Here is a 20,134-nt window from a genome sequence, read left to right as displayed (position 1 = left end):
AGAGGCATGCTCTCCTATGGTCACAAATCACCACCAAGCTTTTTTTTTTTTCCTCTCACCACATTATTTTTAAATAAGTCTGTAACAAATGGAAACGATTACAAAACAACATACATAAAAAAAGTAATTGTAATTTGGAAAGCAGTTAATGTTTACTGTATATACACTACAAGATTGCTTGCAGTACAGACACCGCATTGACATTTAACAATGTGTCCTTCAATATTTCTTTTTATTTCATTCTATTCTGAAAAATAAATCAAGTACTTAACAGCCTAAATGGAATAAAATATTCAAGACCATGATGACCACAACACTAGAGTGTCTGATATACAGTAGGCCTGCAGTTTTAAATAATGAGCAATTCAACAGTGAAACGTTGAACATATTGTTTACACCCAGGGCGTTTTGATTATCACAACATTTTTCAGAAGCTCAGTCTCCAGTCGCTTTAATCAAATATTGCACATTAAGAATTATGAACGTTGTTTCGTTTGTCTAATAAGAGAGTTCTAATAGTGCTGAATGTAGCTAAAGCATATCGTATCTCCAAAGTGGACTTATCTTGATTGTTTTATGTATATTGCTACACCAGTGTTCTTTCTATTAATTAATTATATCTTATGTTTAACCACTTGCACGATTTTTAATTCATATCGTCATCTTGCCCAAAAATATTTAACTATTCTGATGACCAAATTGAAAAACTGTATTCTAACTGACAAAATAATTATGTGTATGATGTAAAAACTGGATGCGCGGTAGAGTTCAAAGGTCTACGACAGACTCTCTTATTGTACCTAATCGTTTGAGCTATCTGCAAAAGCCTTTCAAGGTTGAAGTCCCACGGTTCCAAGACACCAATTTGTGATTCATAGTGCATTTGGTAAGATTGAAAAGATTGGAGAAGGGTGGAGTGGGGTTACCATCTACTAACTATGAACCTTGAAGCAAATGTTCATCGTTTACATTCTCCTTCAGTCTGCACGCTCATCTAACATTTGGACACGACATTCATCTTTTCTGACTTCCAGTTACTGTCTACACTGTAGACTCTACAGTATGGGAAGAGATTTTTAAAGCATTTGGAAAGAGACCTCTGACCTGTGGCGATTTACATTGATTGCCCCTTAATTCTATCGGCTTCTGTCACCATAATTAAGTCACATCCTTGAATTAATCTTATGATTCGTTTTGTGTGTATTCTTTTGTTTAACATAAATGTTGTGTTTATTTTCCAAATATTTAACGTAATCATTTATATTTTACTAATGCGTTATTGTAGATGAGAGATGGATTGCGGGGCATTCCGATTTACAGACACGTTTAGGTTACGACGTCGTAGGAGGAACGGAGCTCCGCCGGAAACAGAGGAATTTCTTTTATTTTGAAAATACCAGTCTGTCACTCAGTTGTTACTAAATAACTTCCGGAGGTCGCAGCTCAAACACTGCATAGCACGAGTGAAGAATTGCATGATTTTCTTTTATGGAATTCCTTGTTGACTTATTAAATGACTGATATGTGATGGAAGGCTCGGATACATACCTCATACGGCCCAACTATCAGCACAAGTGAGTTATTTTCAAGCTAAGTCACTATCTTGTGACGTGAGCTTGCAACTATACCTTCGCCGACGCTCGTGTTACCTAGCGACCGTAAACCAGAATCCCCCCCCTCCATGCTTTTAATATACTAATGGTTATGATCATTTTGAAATACTTAAAGCCCTGTCAGTAGAAACTTAAGACTGAAAGAGTGTTGACACAAAAGTAGTAGTTTCATTTGAACTACTCTCCTAGAGAGATTGATTGTATGTTGCATTAGACTGAGTCCATTATTTGTATTCTTTTGTGGCCTTTCTGCAACAATCTAGATTCAAGTCTGCAGTTGTGAAGGAGTGCATTCGTGAAACAGTGAAGGCACGCCTGTTTGAAGTACAATTTGACCCAGATGAGGTCGCAGAGCTTACCCGCTCGGTGGCTGACTGTGTGAAGGATAAAGTGAAGAGTGAGTGATGCACGTCTGCGACAAAAACACACACACGCTTGCTTCTAAACCAAACAGTTGTGGAAAGAATCCTTTATCAATCATTACAATAATGAAAATCAGTATCATTAAATGTTTGCATCATTACTAATCATTGTGTGTGTTTTTTCTGTCTTCCAACACAGATTTAGGATTTGACAGGTACAAACTTGTTGTGCAGGTGACCATCGGAGAACAGCGTGGACAAGGAGTCAAGTGAGTGACGTATTGATTTAAATTATTATTTTGAAAACGTTCTATAAAACTTGTCGGATTTGACAGGATGTCATCAAGATGTTTATGGGATGCTGATACGGACAACTACGCAGAAGATATTTTCATGAATGTAAGAATTTGTATTCGTTATGGTCTGCTTTTTTTTTGGAAGGGGTGGCTTTGTATCGGTGCGTGTTTATTTCTGAATGTTTTTGTCTTCACAGGAAAGTTTATTCTGTGCGGTGGTCGTGTTTGGAAGCTATTTCTACTAAGAAGCCCAGTGTAAGTGTTTGAAGGAGAATGTCAGCCGCTGAGGTGAAAAATACAACAGAAATGACTCACCATCATTCCACAAACACAATAATAATTAGACTAATGCGGGTGCATAGAATACTGTAAAGAAAGTTTTTAACCAGTACGCCAAAAGTAGTGCTTAGTTTCCGAAAGGTGGGTGACCCCTGCATTAAATAACCATGTTGGTGCATGAATACATCTCAAACAACATCAATCCAAAGTGAGAAGTCTTACCTCTGCTCCAGCTCTTCATTGGATTTCATTCCATTGCGCTGTTGGATTCAAGTGTCTGTTGAGTGTGTATTTCAGCACTTGTGAGGTTGTCGATACCGTCTTGCATCAAAATCAAGTCACAAGTCATTTCGAGTGTGAAATAGCAATTTATTTTCCGAGTGTCTCTGGTTGAAGAGGTCTTTTGAAATGGTCATGACTTTTGTTTGGAAGCCAACATTGTCTTGTAGACCACTGGCCTCTTGTTTACGGACCTCATCTCAGTTTCAGCATGTATCATCCAAGTAAATAAATCCATTTTATTAGTATATGTATTTTCCCATGTGTTTGTACGCATTCAGCTCGAGAAATGCTCTAGTGTTATTGTGCCATAAAACTCACTGATTGATGACATTTTGAATGCAATCCATAAACTGCCAGTGTTAGTTTGCATATTTTGAGGCAATGGGAGAGCAATTGACTTGACATAAAAAATAGCTATGCAATGTAACCAAGGACTCTTATATTGAACATTTATAAAAAGTTTCACTTGTTTGTTTTGTTGGTTAAAATGTTTGCCACAAAAAGTCAAGAGCTAAGTTTTATGAAATACAAGTTAGGTTTCATATTTTCAACAGCCTCGCGTGTAAGATAACAAAGTGATACCGAATTATGGAACAGCCCTATTAAATAAATAAGAGTTTTGTCTAAGAAATAAACTTGCTATTTAAATCTGATTTACAGTGAAACGGAAACATGAGAGCAGCAGTAATAATTGGGAATTATGATAAAATGGTGACGCCTGCAAGTTAGCCAGTGAACTGCTACACCACTGATGACTTCTAACAAGTCAGAAGTAAACAATTGAGTGCTCAGGTATAGTAATTACTGAAATGACTTATACATAAATCTGATTTCATAAACAATTGTTTTGAGTACATCAGGTACAAATATACCTCATGTATTATTTTAACATTTATTTATATCAAGGAGTCATAGCTAAATGTGTTCACATTTGTAAGCATTTTCTTGCAAGTGGGAATGCCTTTTGATAGCGCTGCCAACACTGTTCGTCATATGAATAAAACATTTTAAACAGTACAATGCAGAAAGATGCAATAGAAATTTACAAAATTGCGACCTGTTGACAGAGTTCTATTGGACAATAAGTAAGTGTACCACTTCTATAATAGTAAACGTTTACTGTGCCCTCAAAATATCAGAGCATGTAGCAACTAAAAGTGAATACAACATAAAATGTCCAAATTGGGCCCTAAATTGATTTTTTTTGGGGTCACAATTCCTTTCCAGCATAGCCCGAACCCTCTTGACAATGGAGTTCACCAGAATGTCATAAGGTTGCAATTGAAATCCTTAATCCCAGATAGGTGGAAAAAAATGGATGGGCATCAGTCTTGGTTAAGCAACTGATGATTAATGCTTTTAATCTCAGAGATTCACGAGTTCTTCCAGAAGGCTCCGACTGAAGCCTCTCCTCGAACGGGCTCTGTTGTGCTTGTGCATTGATGGGAACAGATTTTCCGCTCCTTATATCAGAGCAATGCATTGATTACCAGCAGTTGTTACCCAGAGTGGTTCTCATTTCATATGTCAAGCTGCCTCGAGAATTTCCGAATTGCTGAAATATTTTTGTCACTTGGTTGAAGGGCTTCGAGGATCTGTCCGCATATAACTCATCACTTTCATTCAGAACACTTAAAATCGCTATGGGAGGTGATAAGTTGTCAAAAGTTATCACAGCTGACTTTGAGGCAAGAGGCGTAATTGGATCTCACTTAAATAGAATATCATGGAAAACTTGTTTTAGTAGTACAAATCGAAAATTACATTTTAAGGACATTGTAAACATAGTGAAATATTCAGTCTTTATTAATTCTGCCATTCAGCTAATAAAATCTATTTTAGTACGTATATTTAGCATTTTGTGAAACAGTTAGAAATATTCTACTATTTTAGTGTCTTGAGCTAATCGCCGTATTATTTGATAATATTTCATCAACTATTTTAGTGCTTTGCGCTAATGACTTTATTATTTGATAATATTTCATCAACTAATCATCATTAATGTATATTCCATCCACATTATTCGTCATGATGAATCATTAATATATATTTCATCCACATCCAATTAATAGCATCACTAACTCGTAAACTTCGCTTTTGACATGCCCCTTACGTACGTCCTCTCATATCAGCCTTATCTCTGAGAAGCCCCCCGAGGCATCATTCTCAACGTCCACATCTGCTCTATGACTTTCAACCCTCATCAGTCATCACCCAACTCTCGTCTGCTAACGTATTAAATTTCCATTATCAGCCCTTCTCACTGTCATTATCAATAAGCAGTGTGTTTATATGCATCATTTATGACCAGTCCCCTACTCAGATTGCGTTCCATTCGTTTGTATCTGAAATTGAAGCTGCAATTGGGCTCGCTTTCACACAATGTCATGACTAAAATTTAAATGTAAAATGTTGAAATTAACATAAAATTAAAATATCCCAGCCATGGAAAAAAATATGAGACTGCCATCTATTGATGTAAGAACTTGTGACATGACTTTGCTATTATCAATGAAACTTTTGTATTATGTCTTGGTTTGTTTTAAATTCAACTTTTCATTACCTGATTTTGTTAGTTCAAACCAATGTACCATGTTGATGGAGTACTGCCAAAAAACAAAATCTTACCAGTTTGATGATTTATTTTTGGAATGTACAATGAATCAAAACATGAAAGGCGATCAAATTACTCGATGACCCGATGAGAACTGTCACAACAACACTGGAGCCCTATGCAGCTATCCATGCCTCAAAAAAAAAAACACCTTTATATCCCTTGACATGAAGCATAGAGACTTTTCCAATTATTTTTTAATTTTACTGCTAAACCAAGTTAAAGAACTGGACAAGAAACAATTATAGTTTAACGAGTATGAGTCATGCCTTTTGTCTCTCCTGTCTCTGATAAACTCCTTTTAGTCATACCATGCAAAGTTAAGAAATAATCATTAAAAACTAAAATAAAGCCACAAGATGGGGCCAGAGAGGGAGGATTACTCCCCAAAAGCATTTTAATAATCATCAAAACAATTGCCAAACTTATGTGAGCATATTTTCCTTCATGGCAGAAAAGCACCTTTTTATTTTTGCTGGTTTTTAGCAACACACAATATTGTAATTTTTGAACAGTTGATATTCGTAACATAGTCACGGTTACATCCACAACAGCACAAAAACAAGATATTTCGCTCCGGTTTCAATGAGTTCACATTAAAGCTACTGTAAGCAGTATAGAACAGGTCAGGTCAATACAAAACCTTGTGAAATCGTTTGCAGTAAAGATATAAACAAAAAAATAAATAAAATGCATTTGTGAATCTGCCGGTGCCAAACTGTGATTATGGCATAAGTGTGTCATTATCGTTCTTGAGATTCACTATCACCAAACTAATAATATAGGCCATCATCACTATATCACACTATATTATTTTATGCGTATATCCACTATTTACATTTCCACTTGTCACAAATACCGTGTCACACTGTACTTTTTGTGGATTTCAGACAGATAAATTAAGAACAAATACAAATACTCTTTAACATAGACCATATAAAACTACAAGAATAAGACCAGCACAACAACAGTGAATAAAATGCATTCTTCCCTTTAATTCTGTTCTTATAATTTGTCTTTCCTCGCCTGCTGTAGTAATTGTACAATGGTATGGATAATGGATGGATAGTCTTGGACAGAAAACAGAAAATCACAAAGCTTTACATGTGTAATTGATCTCTTCTTTCACCACCTGCTCTCCATCCTCCGCCTCCACTTCCCCAATGTTAGCTCCACTGCTAAGGGGCGCTTCATTCAGGGTACTGCGGAGTGTCACCCGAGTGACACTTAAAGAATAATTTCTGGGAATGGAGTTGTGCGCCCGATGGCACATGACGTCCTTGAACATTTCTCGGAAACGTGTGGACATTAGGTTGTAGAGGATTGGGTTGACTGCCGAGCTGAGGTAGAAGAACACTCCAGAGAGGATGTGCACATACTCGAAGGCTTGCATGCGGCTGTCGGTCCACTCGGTGATGAAACTCCATACGAGGCGATCAGTGTGGAATGGGGCCCAGCAGATCCCGAAAACCACCACTAAAACAACTGCAAACAAGCACGTAAAGATGAAAGCATTAGAAATTTCTATATGGAATGTGAGACAATTGATGAGGCGCACAGAATGACCTAAACTCAGTGGTTGTAAATGATCGAATCATTCTTTTTCGAAAACATTATGATTTTTATTAATAGTAATTAGTAATAGTAATTGGTAAAAGATGCAATGTGACGTTTTTTCAAAAGATGACAATTTTTTGTACGTACACATGGTCTGAAGAGATTCAACATTTGTCAACAGATTACGCACAATTCAACTAAAATATATTGATGAATCGCAGATACGATAATGCCAATGCACGCAGTGGCGGAGCTAGAGGGTGGGCTGCGTGGGACATGGTCCCCCTGAAATAGGCTTTTGACCCCCACAAAGGTGCTAAGTCGGATAATTGACTTAGGTATTTTACGATTTTTTTAAATACATTTCTACACGTCCCCTTGTGGGGAACATGAAAACAATCTATCAGCATTTTTTTAAATGTCGCCATATGGCGTTGCTGTGTCAACAATGTGACTCAATATTTTTTTTTGTCTTGCTTTTCAAAACATACAAGTTTCCTTGTCCGGTTTACCACCCGGTATTTGGGCAGTAGACAGGCGCTGTTAGCTAAATTAACAGCGCAGCAATTTTGCAAACCAAATTTGGCAGATGCAATTTTAGAGACATCCAATTAATCCGATTCAACATCGATTTACATGAGCATTCATGTTTGCGCCTCTTTTTGCACGAGCAAGTTACATTAGTTAATCACATCTTACAACAATAAAAAAAAAAACAGCCTGTTCAAGTCGTTCACTAGAAAATATAACCAGTCAGGTGAAACGTACACAGCATTTTGGTGACCTGTCGTCGTCTAGCCTTTTGTTGTTGAGTGCGGACGCTACATAAGCTTTCTTGACCGGCACCTGACTTTGATTCCATCACTTGGTGTATCCTCTCCTGTTTGAGCTGGAGCCCGATAAGTGTGTATAAAACACTAATGGTAAGCATGGGCAGGAAGAAAAATAGCAAGGTGGTGACTTGGATGATAAGTTTATAGATCCACTGAGGCTTCACTAGCGTACACATGGCTGAGTCAGGGATCTCCACACTGTGAACCCCGTCAGGGCTGGTTGAGTTACTGGTCAGGTAGGAAATCCCGTGCAGACTTGTGTTGGGAAGAGCACACATCACGGACACACCCCACACCGTAAGGATGACTCGCCTGGCATGGGTGCGCGTCACGACATATTTTGCACGTAGTGGGTGCACCACAGCAATGTAGCGTTCCACGCTCAGCGCCGTCACATTGAGGATGGATGCCAAGCAGACTGTCTCGAACAGGAAGATTTTAAAGTAGCAGCCTCCCTTCCCAAACAGAAAAGGGTAGTTCTGCCACAGATCGTACAGCTCCAGCGGCATGCCCAGCAGTAGCACCAGCAAGTCCGACACGGCCAGGCTGAACAAGTAGTAGTTGGTTGGCGTCCACATGACTTTGTTGCGTGCAATGACTGTGCAAGTCAGCACATTGCCAAACACGCCGACCAAAAATATGATCAGGTAATTGATGAAGATAGGAAGCAACATGGGTGAGCGACGGGGTCCCAGATGTTTCTCCAGAAACTCGACCAATGTCACATTTGTGTTCTCCACTTGCATGTTACTGCCATTTGTGTCAGGAGTCATCTTCTTCAAATGGTGAGACTATCTGTGAAAAATGACATAAACATCCATAAATTAATCTACACAGAAATACAGTCGATTATTACAGACAGAAGACAGACTTTAACAACCTCATTTTATTTTCTTTCATAATTTTCTAGAAAGATACAAGCCTGGTGATGACATGATAGTCTTCATCCATTCTTTTTCAAGCTATCTTCAAAACTCCCTGTTAAATATTCTGTTACTTTTAATGAACATGGTATCTCAAGTGTGACAATGTAGAGCAGACTGATGAATAGGATTAAATTGCCATTGTAAAAAGATCTTCAAGTCAGGTGACCTGTATATGTTCATTGGGGTTTTACCCAATACACAACTTTTTTTTTTTTTTGATGGCAACAAGACAACCACTTCGCTCTACATTGAATATAGTGCTAAAATCTTGAAAATATTCTCATAGATTTTCCCATTGTCTCTATTCTGCTAACTTTTTATTGGATTAACGTATGCATGTAATGACGAGTATGCCAATATTTTTCAAATAAATATATTGAGGTGCAGTCATTTTTGCTGAGCTCTGTACATTAGTATTTTACGAGATATTTTTTTTAGGCATTAGCAAATGCCTCCAAAACAACAATAAAGTCTCTTCGCTTTCCTAATTCCCATTCGTAAATCCTCACTAATTGGGCTGTTTTTCTCCGAGCTTGCATTCATGATGTGACTGGAAATGTTCATTGCCAGTCTAATCATGTCGCCTGTTTCATTTGGGAGATTCAGTTTGTTTTCCTGAACATATGAATTCAGATTTAAAGTTAAAGTGGTCCATGAATGACAATTTAATTGTATCTTAGGCTCTTTGGGCACACTGCTCCAAGCAATATTAGAAATATTGGCAAAGTGCTTTTTAATTATATTATTGTTCTGTACCATGCATTGGGTTATTACTAAATAACAGCAGTCACAAGGTCAGCAGTGACTCTACTTGTGTTTTTTTATGCATTTATTTTGACTCAAACAAGCAGCTTTTACTTTATCTTGACGGTAAACGAGTTCTAAATAACATTGTCCTTTCACTATGCCTCCATATGGAACTTGGAAAGGAGCACAAAAAAGATTGTTTAGTAGTTCTGGGAATTCCAGTGTCCATTAGAAACAACATTAGATGAAAGTCACATTGATAATTCCGCCATGAATTGTGACGCTTGAAGTTTTATATACACAATGAAGCAGCAAGATGACTTTTCCTTTAATGCGGACATGTGCTTTTTGAATGTAACCATGCAGTGTTGCTGCTCAGAAGATGGAAGAAGTTTGACACGTGTTTGCATGAAGATGCGTTGTCAAGCATTTTAAACTGAAGATTATTTCAAATGATTTTGTGGTGTTAAATATGCATATGATGGTCACAGCACACCCTTCACAAGGTGTTGATTAATATATTCTTAATTTAAATAGGTGTTTGGAAGAATAACCCATTTTTAGTAGGTTTGCGAAGTTGGTGTGGGAAAAGTGACACCCGTGAATGCACTGCTGGAGATTTGAGCTGAGCCAGGGTTCAATTTCAAGATTTCATATGTGAATGCATTTGCTGCAAGAGCTGTGCCCCTTCATGACTTTGGTAAAGTGGCCATCTATCCAATCATATCATTTTCAGTCCAAAAAGACATGCCATTTTTTTCCCCAAAGGACTCACTGCCTTTTCAGTTTTTTTTTTGCCCCCCGTTGGGTATTTTTGTGTTTTGGTGTTTTACTTTCACCATGTCATTAATTCCATAATGCCTCTGTCTGAGTCCGAAAGTAATATTAATATTAATAATAATATTCACACTTGATTGATTTTTATACACACTACACCGACCCAAAGTGGCATCGTCAGTGGGATTTTATTTGGCGCCCCACTTCTGTGATTTACTCGCTTACAAAAGAAATCATGATCCTATGTACTTAGCAATTGATTTCTCACTTGTCAGTATGGGATAACAAAAGGTACATTTAATAGCTATATTGCTGAAATTGCCTTGAACCACTTAGCAGAGAACCCGGCATGGAGCCCTGTTATCACACCAAGGGCATATATATATATATATATATATATATATATATATATATATATATATATATATGTATATATATATATATATATACATATATATATATATATGCGATATATATATATATATGCGATGTTTGCAAAGAAAACTTTTAAAAACAATGTGCAGTCGGTGAATATTTGATTTATTGATGCTTTTGACATTTGATTTTGATTTGATTTGTAAAACACTGGTCCGTGAAAAAAATTGTCTGTGGTGCTAATAAGGTTGGGGATCGGTGGCCTAAAGGGTAAGCCAGACTAGTTTATAATGTATATTATTTTTATTATATTTATATACGTATGTAGTATTGGAAACAGGCGTTTAACACAGATAATGATTTTACAAGTATCATGTTTTGGTTCCATCTTTTTCTTTCCGGAACTCCCTGACAAAATTTAAAATGTAAATAGATAGGATTAGTGTAAGGAATGGCTTTACATTTATAATTGATGCTTTATATTTCCTTATGCTGAGGCTGGGGTTGTTTGACTATAAGTACCAAAAAATAAGATACAAATAATGGCAGGAGTGCACATAACTGGTGTGCATGTGCACTGAAATGCCACGTTACATTTCTTTTTAAAAACCAAGGAGCAAAGCAGTGAACTGGATTGGAGGTGCAACAATATGATGATAAACATAGAATCTGAATGTAACTTGTAACATGCGAAACCAGCCCAATGTGAGGCTATCTGAGCTGTTCATTATCCCACACTTAAGTCAACAATGTATTTTATTGTTTTCATGTTTCAGCCAATAATAATGGTTTTACACATGAACACGTCAAAATGGTTAAAATTTTATTGTAATGATTTCTGATCAGTTGATGAAGGTTTTATGATTTCCATTCTTTCCTCTGTTAAAACTATACTTAGAAATTTACCAAATCTTGAGTCAGCAGCTTGCCACCAATCTATACTGTGAGTGACCAGTGAGCATTAATTTCTTTACTTCCTGTTCGTACATTGCCTTGATCACTGCAGCAGAATATTGCACATTCAAGATAATGCCTATTTTTTTTTTATTTGCCCTACCGAATCAACAGGTGAATTCCAGCTAAAACAAATCCATTATTACAGGTTAACGGAGCAGAGAAAAGTTCAAAGATGTGTCTTACCTTGTCCCGAGTGTGTTAGAGCTTCGTGGATTGAAAGGGAGTGTGAACAATGAGCTGCTCTCTCGTCTCTCGCTTCTGATCTGTAGCTCCCTCCTTAAGCCTCCCTCGCCATCGCCTCATGCCACCCATTGTCGTCACCCTCCACCGCTTCACATCTTATACACGCACACCACCCCAGCATTCAAATTCATAATTGTGCCCAGGTAATTACATAATTACTATAATGCTAATTGTGGGAGCTGAACGTGTGTGTGTGGGGGGGGGGGGGGGGGGGGCAGTTGCATGACAACCATATGCTCCTGTTTTTGCAACTCAGCATCAACTATTGCGGGATTACAATTATCTCTAATATTAGTGGTAGGAGTCAATTCCACATTCCTGCGGTCATATGGCAATTAGAGCTTGTATGTATTTTTGTATTTGTCGTCAGGATTCCATCAAGCCAACCTGTCCTAAATCATCTTGGAACTTCTTTGTACAGTTGGATTCATATGCAAATCTCTGCGTTTCCTGTACCTCCCACAACTCCAGGGGAAAAATAATTTATTACGTGTCAAATATGGCTGCTGAGAATTGCTGCAAATCACCATTGATCAGATTATGATGGGCGGCTGGAAACAACACACTGCCTTCTGAGAATATTGTCTGCGAAGATTGAAGCGTTCTGACAATTTAGTTTGATCGATAATCAGCAGATGCTTTGTGGCCTAGTGACGCTCTATCTTTGTTTTTAGAGGGTAAAGTATTAAGCCGTCAAAGTGAAATATTGTCAAAAGTTTCAAACTATTTTCCAGACCATGTTTTGAAATCATGAGGCCTACTGGAATGCCAGTAGACATTTATTTGTTACCAGAGTGAGGTGCATTAGAATAAACCATCATTAAGCCATCTAACGCAACATGTGGCGCTAATATTTGGGATACAACGTAATTAATATAATTAATGTGCATGGACTCGGAATCGAACCCGCACCCTCCTAACTGTGAATCGGATGTGCTAACCAGTGCGACACCGAGCCACCCCAGATGGCCTGATGACTGAAAGGACTTTTTTTTTCTTTTTCAGTCCAGACAGCCTGATGAAAAAGTGAAGCAATTATACTGTTCAAGATATTTGTGCTAGCAAGACATTTAGTATATCCATTTTTCTGTTCTGATGTATTAAAAAAAAAAAAAGAGTTTGACTGCTTATTAACAGTGTTTTTGAAACTTTTTATCAGCCCCCCTCCTAAAAAACATTTCTCTGACATTTTGCTCGTTTTGCACATCTCTACTGTATCAGCAAGATCAGTATTGCTGCTTCGGCATGCTGCAATATTTGCATAACTGTTGTTGATCTGTTCTACTTGACACATTTAAGTGCTTAAGGATGCTCTGTACATTTGCATAATTGTCAGTGTATCATATTTAGCACACTACACAGTTGTCATTGTTCAGTTCCACGCGCACAATTATGTTCACCTTGCATTACTGTGGTGGCCATAGTGTGGATCAAACTGATATGAAAGTCTTTTCTTTTTCATTTGATACAGCCACCTTCTATTCTTCCAATCTAATTAATCCCTCCTGAGCTGAAATAACCAATTCTCCTTGAAATTCTGGTTTGAATGGTTACTTATGCATTGAAAGCTCATGTGAAATTGTTCAGAACAGGTTTTATTATCGATATACACTGCCAGGTTACTTTGGGGTCATTCTTGGTCAAGAAATTGCATGGATGGTGCAAAGGTACTGCCATTAAACTCAAACAAAGAAAGCTACCGACTTTTGAATATAATTTTAGGCTAAATTCAACGTTATTTACGCTATTCATCCTTTTTTTTATAACATTTTTTTTACCATTTGGCTTAACATATTTAAATGATACATACTTGCAAGTATGTTCGAACATATTTTTCAGACAAAATATTTTTAATCCATATTAATTAACCCTATGAATACCTTTTCACTAGTTAGTGTGGGTGACATTCAATTGCTTTTGACACTAGACTTGTTATCTACAGCCTAAACTAGTTGTTTTCATTTGGATCCTGCATGACCAGGACAACACTCTACACATATAACACATGCTCACAAATAATCACTATTATAATTAATCTGCCAAAATTCTAGCGTCCAATAAGTTCCATGGATTTTTGTGGTTAGAAAGCCACATTTACAAATGTGAGCAGTGGTAAGGATAACACAGAGTTTTTATGAAATGTTTGTTAATTTTTGAAGCAGAAGTTCCAACTCATATCCCTGGCAGCCATGCAACATGATCCTCTGACTTGGTAAATATTCATGCAAGCCAAGCCAAGCCAAGATCGTTTTCAATAACATCTGTTTCACAGCTGCCACGTTAGATGCAAACTGCTTTAGTTAAAAGATGAGGGCAACAAGTGAGCTAACAAAATGTCATAACATGAACATGAAAACAAAAAGGAGGATACCAATTTGTTTTATTTCTTCACATTGTAATGAGAAAGAACACGTCTCTCCTGTTCACCATCACTCATCATCCTTAAAACAGATATGTATGGAAAATGTAACATTATTGCGTGTGGATGGTATAATACATTTATTATTATTATTATTATTATTATTATTATTATTAAAATGTATTATTATGGTATGACGTCATTTACACATTACCTTGGTTATCACATGAGTGATGAGACATCCACGAGTTGGTTCACCTTTGCTGAACTCATAAAGCGTATGCACTCTGAGATATATCAGCCATGGTGTTATTCAAATTACATTCAAAGTGGCAAATAAATAAGACATAATTTTACGGAATATTTCACAAAACCTATGCACCTTTTTGTCCGTGTTGGTAACCTTTATGAAGCCCAACAGTGAGACTGATTGTTTTGTGAAACTACAATAAATATGAATATTATTAATTCGTCTAGTCGGAAAATGGCTATTATTAAATCGATGGCGCCACCCTGTGGCCAATCTTTTATGATTTATTCTAGTACATATTTGCGATTATGGCAGTATATAAACATATGTTGTGGTCAGCATTGCAATTGAAAACATGGGGGGAAAATCAGATCTAATGAGATACTTTCTAGCAACATACTTTGTGACAACTGCTTGAAATTTAAGCATCCGTTTAAAGCTTTTAATTTGAAGTCATACAAGCAGAAAACCTTTTTTCAAACCTGACAGATTTGTAATGGACAGTGCGTGAAATATATCATCTGTTAGGTTTCAATTTGCTTTACTATCCTGTAGAAAGCATTTTTGTTATAAATGAGATTATATGCACTATATTAACCGCCACGCAAACATTTTACTTTGAAAATTCATCCTGGATATGCATCTTTTTTCCTTTCTTTTTTAACATAGACGTCGGACAGAGTGGTCAGCTCTGCTGATAAATACGAAATAAATATTGTACTGTAAACTGCACGTTGGGAAACATACGAGGTAAGTTTGTAAGTGTTATTAAACACTAAAGTCACGTTTTTCTTGTGACGTTTTCCGTTATCATTGTGGCAGGGGTTCTGTTAGCGCAAGGGATCTTTTCTCGCATATGTTTTCTTCCCCTAAACAAAAGTAGAAATTGCACCATGCAGACCACGGTTTATTTGCATGAATACACATTTAAAACCATTTCACAACCTTTTTTATAAAATTCTCTGAACAAATCAGCTATTACTAAAACTGCTTGCGACTACACAATGAGATGCTTGGAATTATTGTTGTCCAAAATGTAATATTAAAACAGATATTAAACTTTAACATTGCCCTTAAATATACAAATAAGTACATTAATTCGCTTCACGTGCTGTCATTAAAAGAATGTAGATTTAATAGCAATTCTGGGGGGGGGGAGGGGGTAACAGTAAATGTATAACATTTTAACACTGCACTACATAACTGAAGTTTGCATTATGTTGTGTACAGGAACATGTCAGTAGACCATAGCAAGCCGAACCTCAGCCAATCTCAGGCAGCAGACATTGTGAAGAAACATTACAAGTTGACACCCTCTCAACTGCGCAGCCTACCCAGCTATGATGACCAAAACTTCTGTATTGAGACTGTCGAAGGTGGCGAGTATGTGCTGAAGATTATGAACTTAGTGCACACAAAGGACCCCACCTTGATAGAACTTCAAACTTATGCAATGAACTTTCTACACGAAAATGGACTTCCTACCCAAACAGCCCAGAAAACAACCATGGGACAGGTCATGTTTCTTGAACCTATCGGTAGGGTCCACTATATAAAAATTTGTTCGTGTTGTAAACTGCGCTCTTTACAATCTAGTTAATGGTCTACCTGCCTTGCTGATTATTCAAGTGTTGCATCACACCACACCTACATACTTTCAGATGTATTTATTTTTACAGTATGAGCTGCTTCTCCAGTTTCTTTGGACAGATGCATGTCAAAAGGAACATCAAATAGGATAACAGGAACTGACTCGGTGCAAATTACAACCATATGTCAAGTTTATGCTTTTAATTTTCCATGCAATTTTACCGAAAACAGTAGACAAAATATATAAAACTAATTGGATTCTTTTATTTGACAGATTGTGGCTACGGTTTACAGAACTACCTGGTGCGTCTGTTGACTTATTTGCCAGGAATCCCTATTGCTAACATCCCTTCCTCACCACAGCTATTATATGAAGTAGGCCGGACAGCAGCCAATATGGACAATGTCCTCAATAAGGTGAACACAATTCTTAAGTAAAACATTTTTGGTTTCTTTCAAGAGGTGAAAATATTTGCTGAAAGTCACCCTGTAGAAATTGACATGAGTTGCATCAGCGGATGTTGATGTAGCAGATTGGTGCGAGCACAGTACATTTAAAAGGAACGCCCACTTCTACCTGCACTAATCGAGGAAAATACCAAATGATAGAAAATGCCACCCATGCAGTCAAGACTGCGCTTTGCGCTAGACTTCGCTGGGCATGACAATAGGGCCCTTAAAGTTTAAACACACTCAAAGTACTTCAGATGGTTTTCCCATTTAAGCATAAATTAACAGTAAAGAAAATATTGTGATTTATTTCCAACTGTTAAGAGTGTCAATCATCCTATTTCAATTGTCTTACCCTTCTAGATGGAACATCCTCAACTTAGTGCGCTGCAGAGGGATGGGTTCATATGGAGTTTGTCAAATATTCCCCTTCTGGTGAAATACATAAATGTACTCGAGGGAGACCCTCTCTTGGAGGTTGTGAAATCTGTCCTCCATCAGTACAAAACGGTTGTGGCCCCTCAATCTTCCAGTTTTCGCACATGTAAGTGTTACTCTGGCTCATATGGTTGGTTGTGAACTATTAGCAAACATTGCATACAGCCTTGAATAGATAAATAAATCCCTGTTTGTGTGCTTATGTTTTTTTTTTCAGGCCTCATTCATGGAGACTTCAATGATCTCAATGTGCTGGTGCAAGCTGATGATAGCAATGGCCATAAGATTTCTGGTCTAATTGATTTTGGGGATATGAGCTTTGGTTATTATGTTTTTGAGCTCGCTATCACCATCACGTACATGATGCTGGAACACCCCAACCCCATTGAAGTGGGTGGACCCATCCTAGCGGGCTGGGAAAGCGTTTTCCCCCTCAACGCAGCAGAGAGAGACTGCCTCTTTTGGTTGGTCTTGTCACGCCTCTGCCAGTCATTAGTGATTGCTCGTTATTCGGTGACTCTGCATCCTGAAAATGAAGAGTATCTGATGATTTCATCCAAGAAAGGCATTCCAATTTTACACAAGTTCTTTGAGATGGGAAAGGATCAAGTGGAGAAAGTGTGGTTCCAAAGTGCTGCTCAGTTCAAAGACAGAAACTAGGCCAGACAAGATATTCTCAAGTACAATCAAAACAATATCTGTATAAAAGGAAGATTTTCAATGATTTGTTTGGTCATCTAATCAAGTTTGACCTTCTTCCAGATACTTGTCATGGGGCACCATTTTTTTTTTATAGATTTTTGTGAAACTGCAGCTCAACCTCCTTGAAGACACTGCCAGGACAATCGAGGGCACCTCCGACATCCATCTTTTCATTGATTTTCATATTATGTGTTACTTGTGCCCTCTCTGCATCCATTACAACTTGGTGATCCTGAAAGGAGGATCCTTCCATCTGTGGTCCCTTCTCAAGGTTTCTCATTTTCCCCTGGTAGGTTTTTTTTTAAGTTTTTCCTTGCCCTTTTGGGAGCTTAAGATCAGGGAATGCTTTGAGAATAATTGTCAATTTTTGTCTATGTGAAGCCCTTTGAGACTGTTTGTGATTTGGGGCTATACAAATAAACTTGACTTGACTTGTGCATTTGGAGTTTCTAGAATTTTAGAAATGTTTAATATAATCCCTCCAGGTGCTGCAGAGATGATAATATAAAATTTTTCGTGGATATTTTTTACTCCGTTCAATTGGATCCATTCTCTATTACGTATTTTTAACGATTACGTCACAGCCTTTGGGGCGGCGCTGCCAAACAGGTAATGGGCGCGGCCAAACGGTTTTAAATCCGTCAATTTTAGTCCAAACAGGTGCAAGTGGGGAGATCAGAATGCCCCTTTCCTGGATGCATTAATCTACACAACTCATCACACCATCACCCGCAGCATCAGAACCTAAACGTTTATTATATCTGTGGGCAAAGTCCTGCTTGTGTGCGCGAAGCACTTCAAGGACAAACAAAAGTCTCAGAAATCTCTTTTCAGTATGAAGAAGAAGTTGCCGAAACACTTCGTTTCATTGGGGGTTCAGGTCCTTCAATCTATGGAAATGACGGACGCAGTAAAGCGGTAAGCTTGACATGACACAAAAACAAACTATTTAAATTTGATATTATTGCGTGCCTTTGATACCCTCGTTTTCATAGCATTAGCATCAGTCTGCAGATTCTAGCGCTGTGCATTCCATATTTTCACTTCTTGTGTATGTATTTTGAGTAGTTGCATCGGATGTGCTTGTCTTTAAACTGTGGTATATTTCAACACAAACTATGTGCATTAAAGGTTGACAATGATCATCTATCTGAGTCTGGAAGGCACAGCAAAGACTGACTTGAGTTTGAATTTTGAAATGCAGCCATGATTTGGGTTGAACACTAGATGGCGACATTGTTCCATGAGAGCTAATAGTGTTGACTTTGTTCAAATGCCTGATTTGACTTGTGTAAGTACAGAAATCTTATTTTACAATTCCAACGTGGCCTGCAGTCTTATTTCTGCAGATATAAAGTAAAAGTACAATTTGTGCTATTTTTACTGCACTGTATCATTCCCTAGAATCCAAACACAATGAGTTGCTCTGCAAGGGCGTTTATCTGACTCTTGATGCTGCAGAAGGCACATCTCTTCACTGCCTTATCTGCCTCTTCTCACCTGCCTTGTCTCACCTTTATAAGCCACACTCCATAAATGATGGCTGGAATACAAATAGGAACTCTGAGGACCTAGTTTAATATACCAAACCCCACTCAAAAGTACCATTAATCCTCTTGGCATTTGGAAATAGCGAGTGCTCTTCATACTGCATCTGTTTCAAATACGGCAGAGGACTGTAATTTGCAAAAAAAAAAAAGCTTTTAGGCATTAATAGGTTGTTTTGAATTAATTTTAATTCCCTTTGTTACTTGCAGTTTTTTTCTATTTCCATTTGTTTACTTCTCAAACAAAAGGCAACATAGTGAAGCGGAAATCTGGAAATCAATAACACAACACCACCAACAAAGACTTTTCTGCATGTAAACAAAAACTTAATGCTCAGCCATTACCAAATTGATTTCTGATGTCGCGTACCATTCCTATTTTTTCTGGAGCTAGAAAAAAAAACCCAAGTTGTGTAATCCATAAAACCACACCTCAGGCATTGGGCAAGTTAAGGAATTTAGTCCTTTAAACCTACAAACACCCCAAAAGAAGAGAAACAACTAGAATAATACTATCTATATACGTATATATGATAAATTAAGTACGAGTCACACATAGTCAAGTGTTGCTTTTCCAGTGGGTGTCTGAGCTTTTGCTAGTGGACCAACCACTTAGCAGATGGAAAATACAACAGATGCATTAATCTATTACAGAAGGGATGTGCATAGTATAGAGAGGTATGATAATTGATTCGTCAGAGGTAGCCATATGAACTGGGCAATAAAACATTTTATTGACAAAAAAATGTGAACGCGAGTTGGGTCATTTTTTCCCCAGGTTAAAAGTGAATGCTGTATGCATGAAAGATTTTTTTTTATTCTATATTTTTCACAATCCACTGAAAATATGTCTGCTGTTTACAGGAATTCAAAAAAAGACAGCTAATTGCATCTTGTATTGTAGACTGTAGTTTTTATGTACTTCTCCTGAGTTTAC

The 20,134-nt window shown here is 37.4% G+C and overlaps 3 protein-coding genes across 5 annotated transcripts; 2 read left to right on the top strand and 1 right to left on the bottom strand.

The window, feature by feature from the left end:
• The first annotated feature begins 1,406 nt into the window (after window positions 1–1,406).
• dynlt2b (dynein light chain Tctex-type 2B) lies at window positions 1,407–14,327 on the top strand. 3 transcript variants are annotated; one of them, XM_088394688.1, is made up of 6 exons: window positions 1,407–1,574; window positions 1,877–2,010; window positions 2,175–2,244; window positions 2,311–2,374; window positions 2,469–2,526; window positions 12,232–14,327. In XM_088394688.1, exons 1-5 carry the CDS (start codon window positions 1,528–1,530, stop codon window positions 2,514–2,516), a joined length of 363 nt encoding a protein of 120 aa, XP_088250814.1. In that variant the 5' UTR covers window positions 1,407–1,527; the 3' UTR covers window positions 2,517–2,526; window positions 12,232–14,327. The 3 variants fall into 3 exon arrangements, with proteins under 3 accessions (XP_088250814.1, XP_088250812.1, XP_088250811.1); XM_088394686.1 differs by lacking the exon at window positions 12,232–14,327 and adding an exon at window positions 3,493–10,651; XM_088394685.1 differs by lacking the exon at window positions 12,232–14,327 and having other exon boundaries at window positions 2,469–3,077.
• On the bottom strand, window positions 6,007–8,822 carry nmur1a (neuromedin U receptor 1a). Its single transcript, XM_088394682.1, has 2 exons — window positions 7,772–8,822; window positions 6,007–6,931 (listed from the first exon to the last, which is right to left on the bottom strand). Exons 1-2 carry the CDS (start codon window positions 8,607–8,609, stop codon window positions 6,537–6,539), a joined length of 1,233 nt encoding a protein of 410 aa, XP_088250808.1. The 5' UTR covers window positions 8,610–8,822; the 3' UTR covers window positions 6,007–6,536.
• A 559-nt stretch (window positions 14,328–14,886) lies between the features above and the next one.
• hykk.2 (hydroxylysine kinase, tandem duplicate 2) lies at window positions 14,887–18,089 on the top strand. Its single transcript, XM_088394683.1, has 5 exons — window positions 14,887–15,220; window positions 15,701–16,008; window positions 16,335–16,477; window positions 16,874–17,054; window positions 17,166–18,089. The coding sequence occupies exons 2-5, from the start codon at window positions 15,705–15,707 to the stop codon at window positions 17,606–17,608; spliced, it is 1,071 nt and encodes a 356-aa protein (XP_088250809.1). The 5' UTR covers window positions 14,887–15,220; window positions 15,701–15,704; the 3' UTR covers window positions 17,609–18,089.
• Window positions 18,090–20,134: the final 2,045 nt, after the last annotated feature.

The sequence above is a fragment of the Syngnathus floridae genome, chromosome 13 (assembly GCF_059516105.1).
Source record: "Syngnathus floridae isolate MCC-2025c chromosome 13, RoL_Sflo_1.0, whole genome shotgun sequence".
Lineage (NCBI taxonomy): Eukaryota > Metazoa > Chordata > Actinopteri > Syngnathiformes > Syngnathidae > Syngnathus > Syngnathus floridae.
The sequence above is the reverse complement of the archived record's forward strand: the minus strand, read 5'-3'. Positions and strand labels throughout refer to the sequence as shown.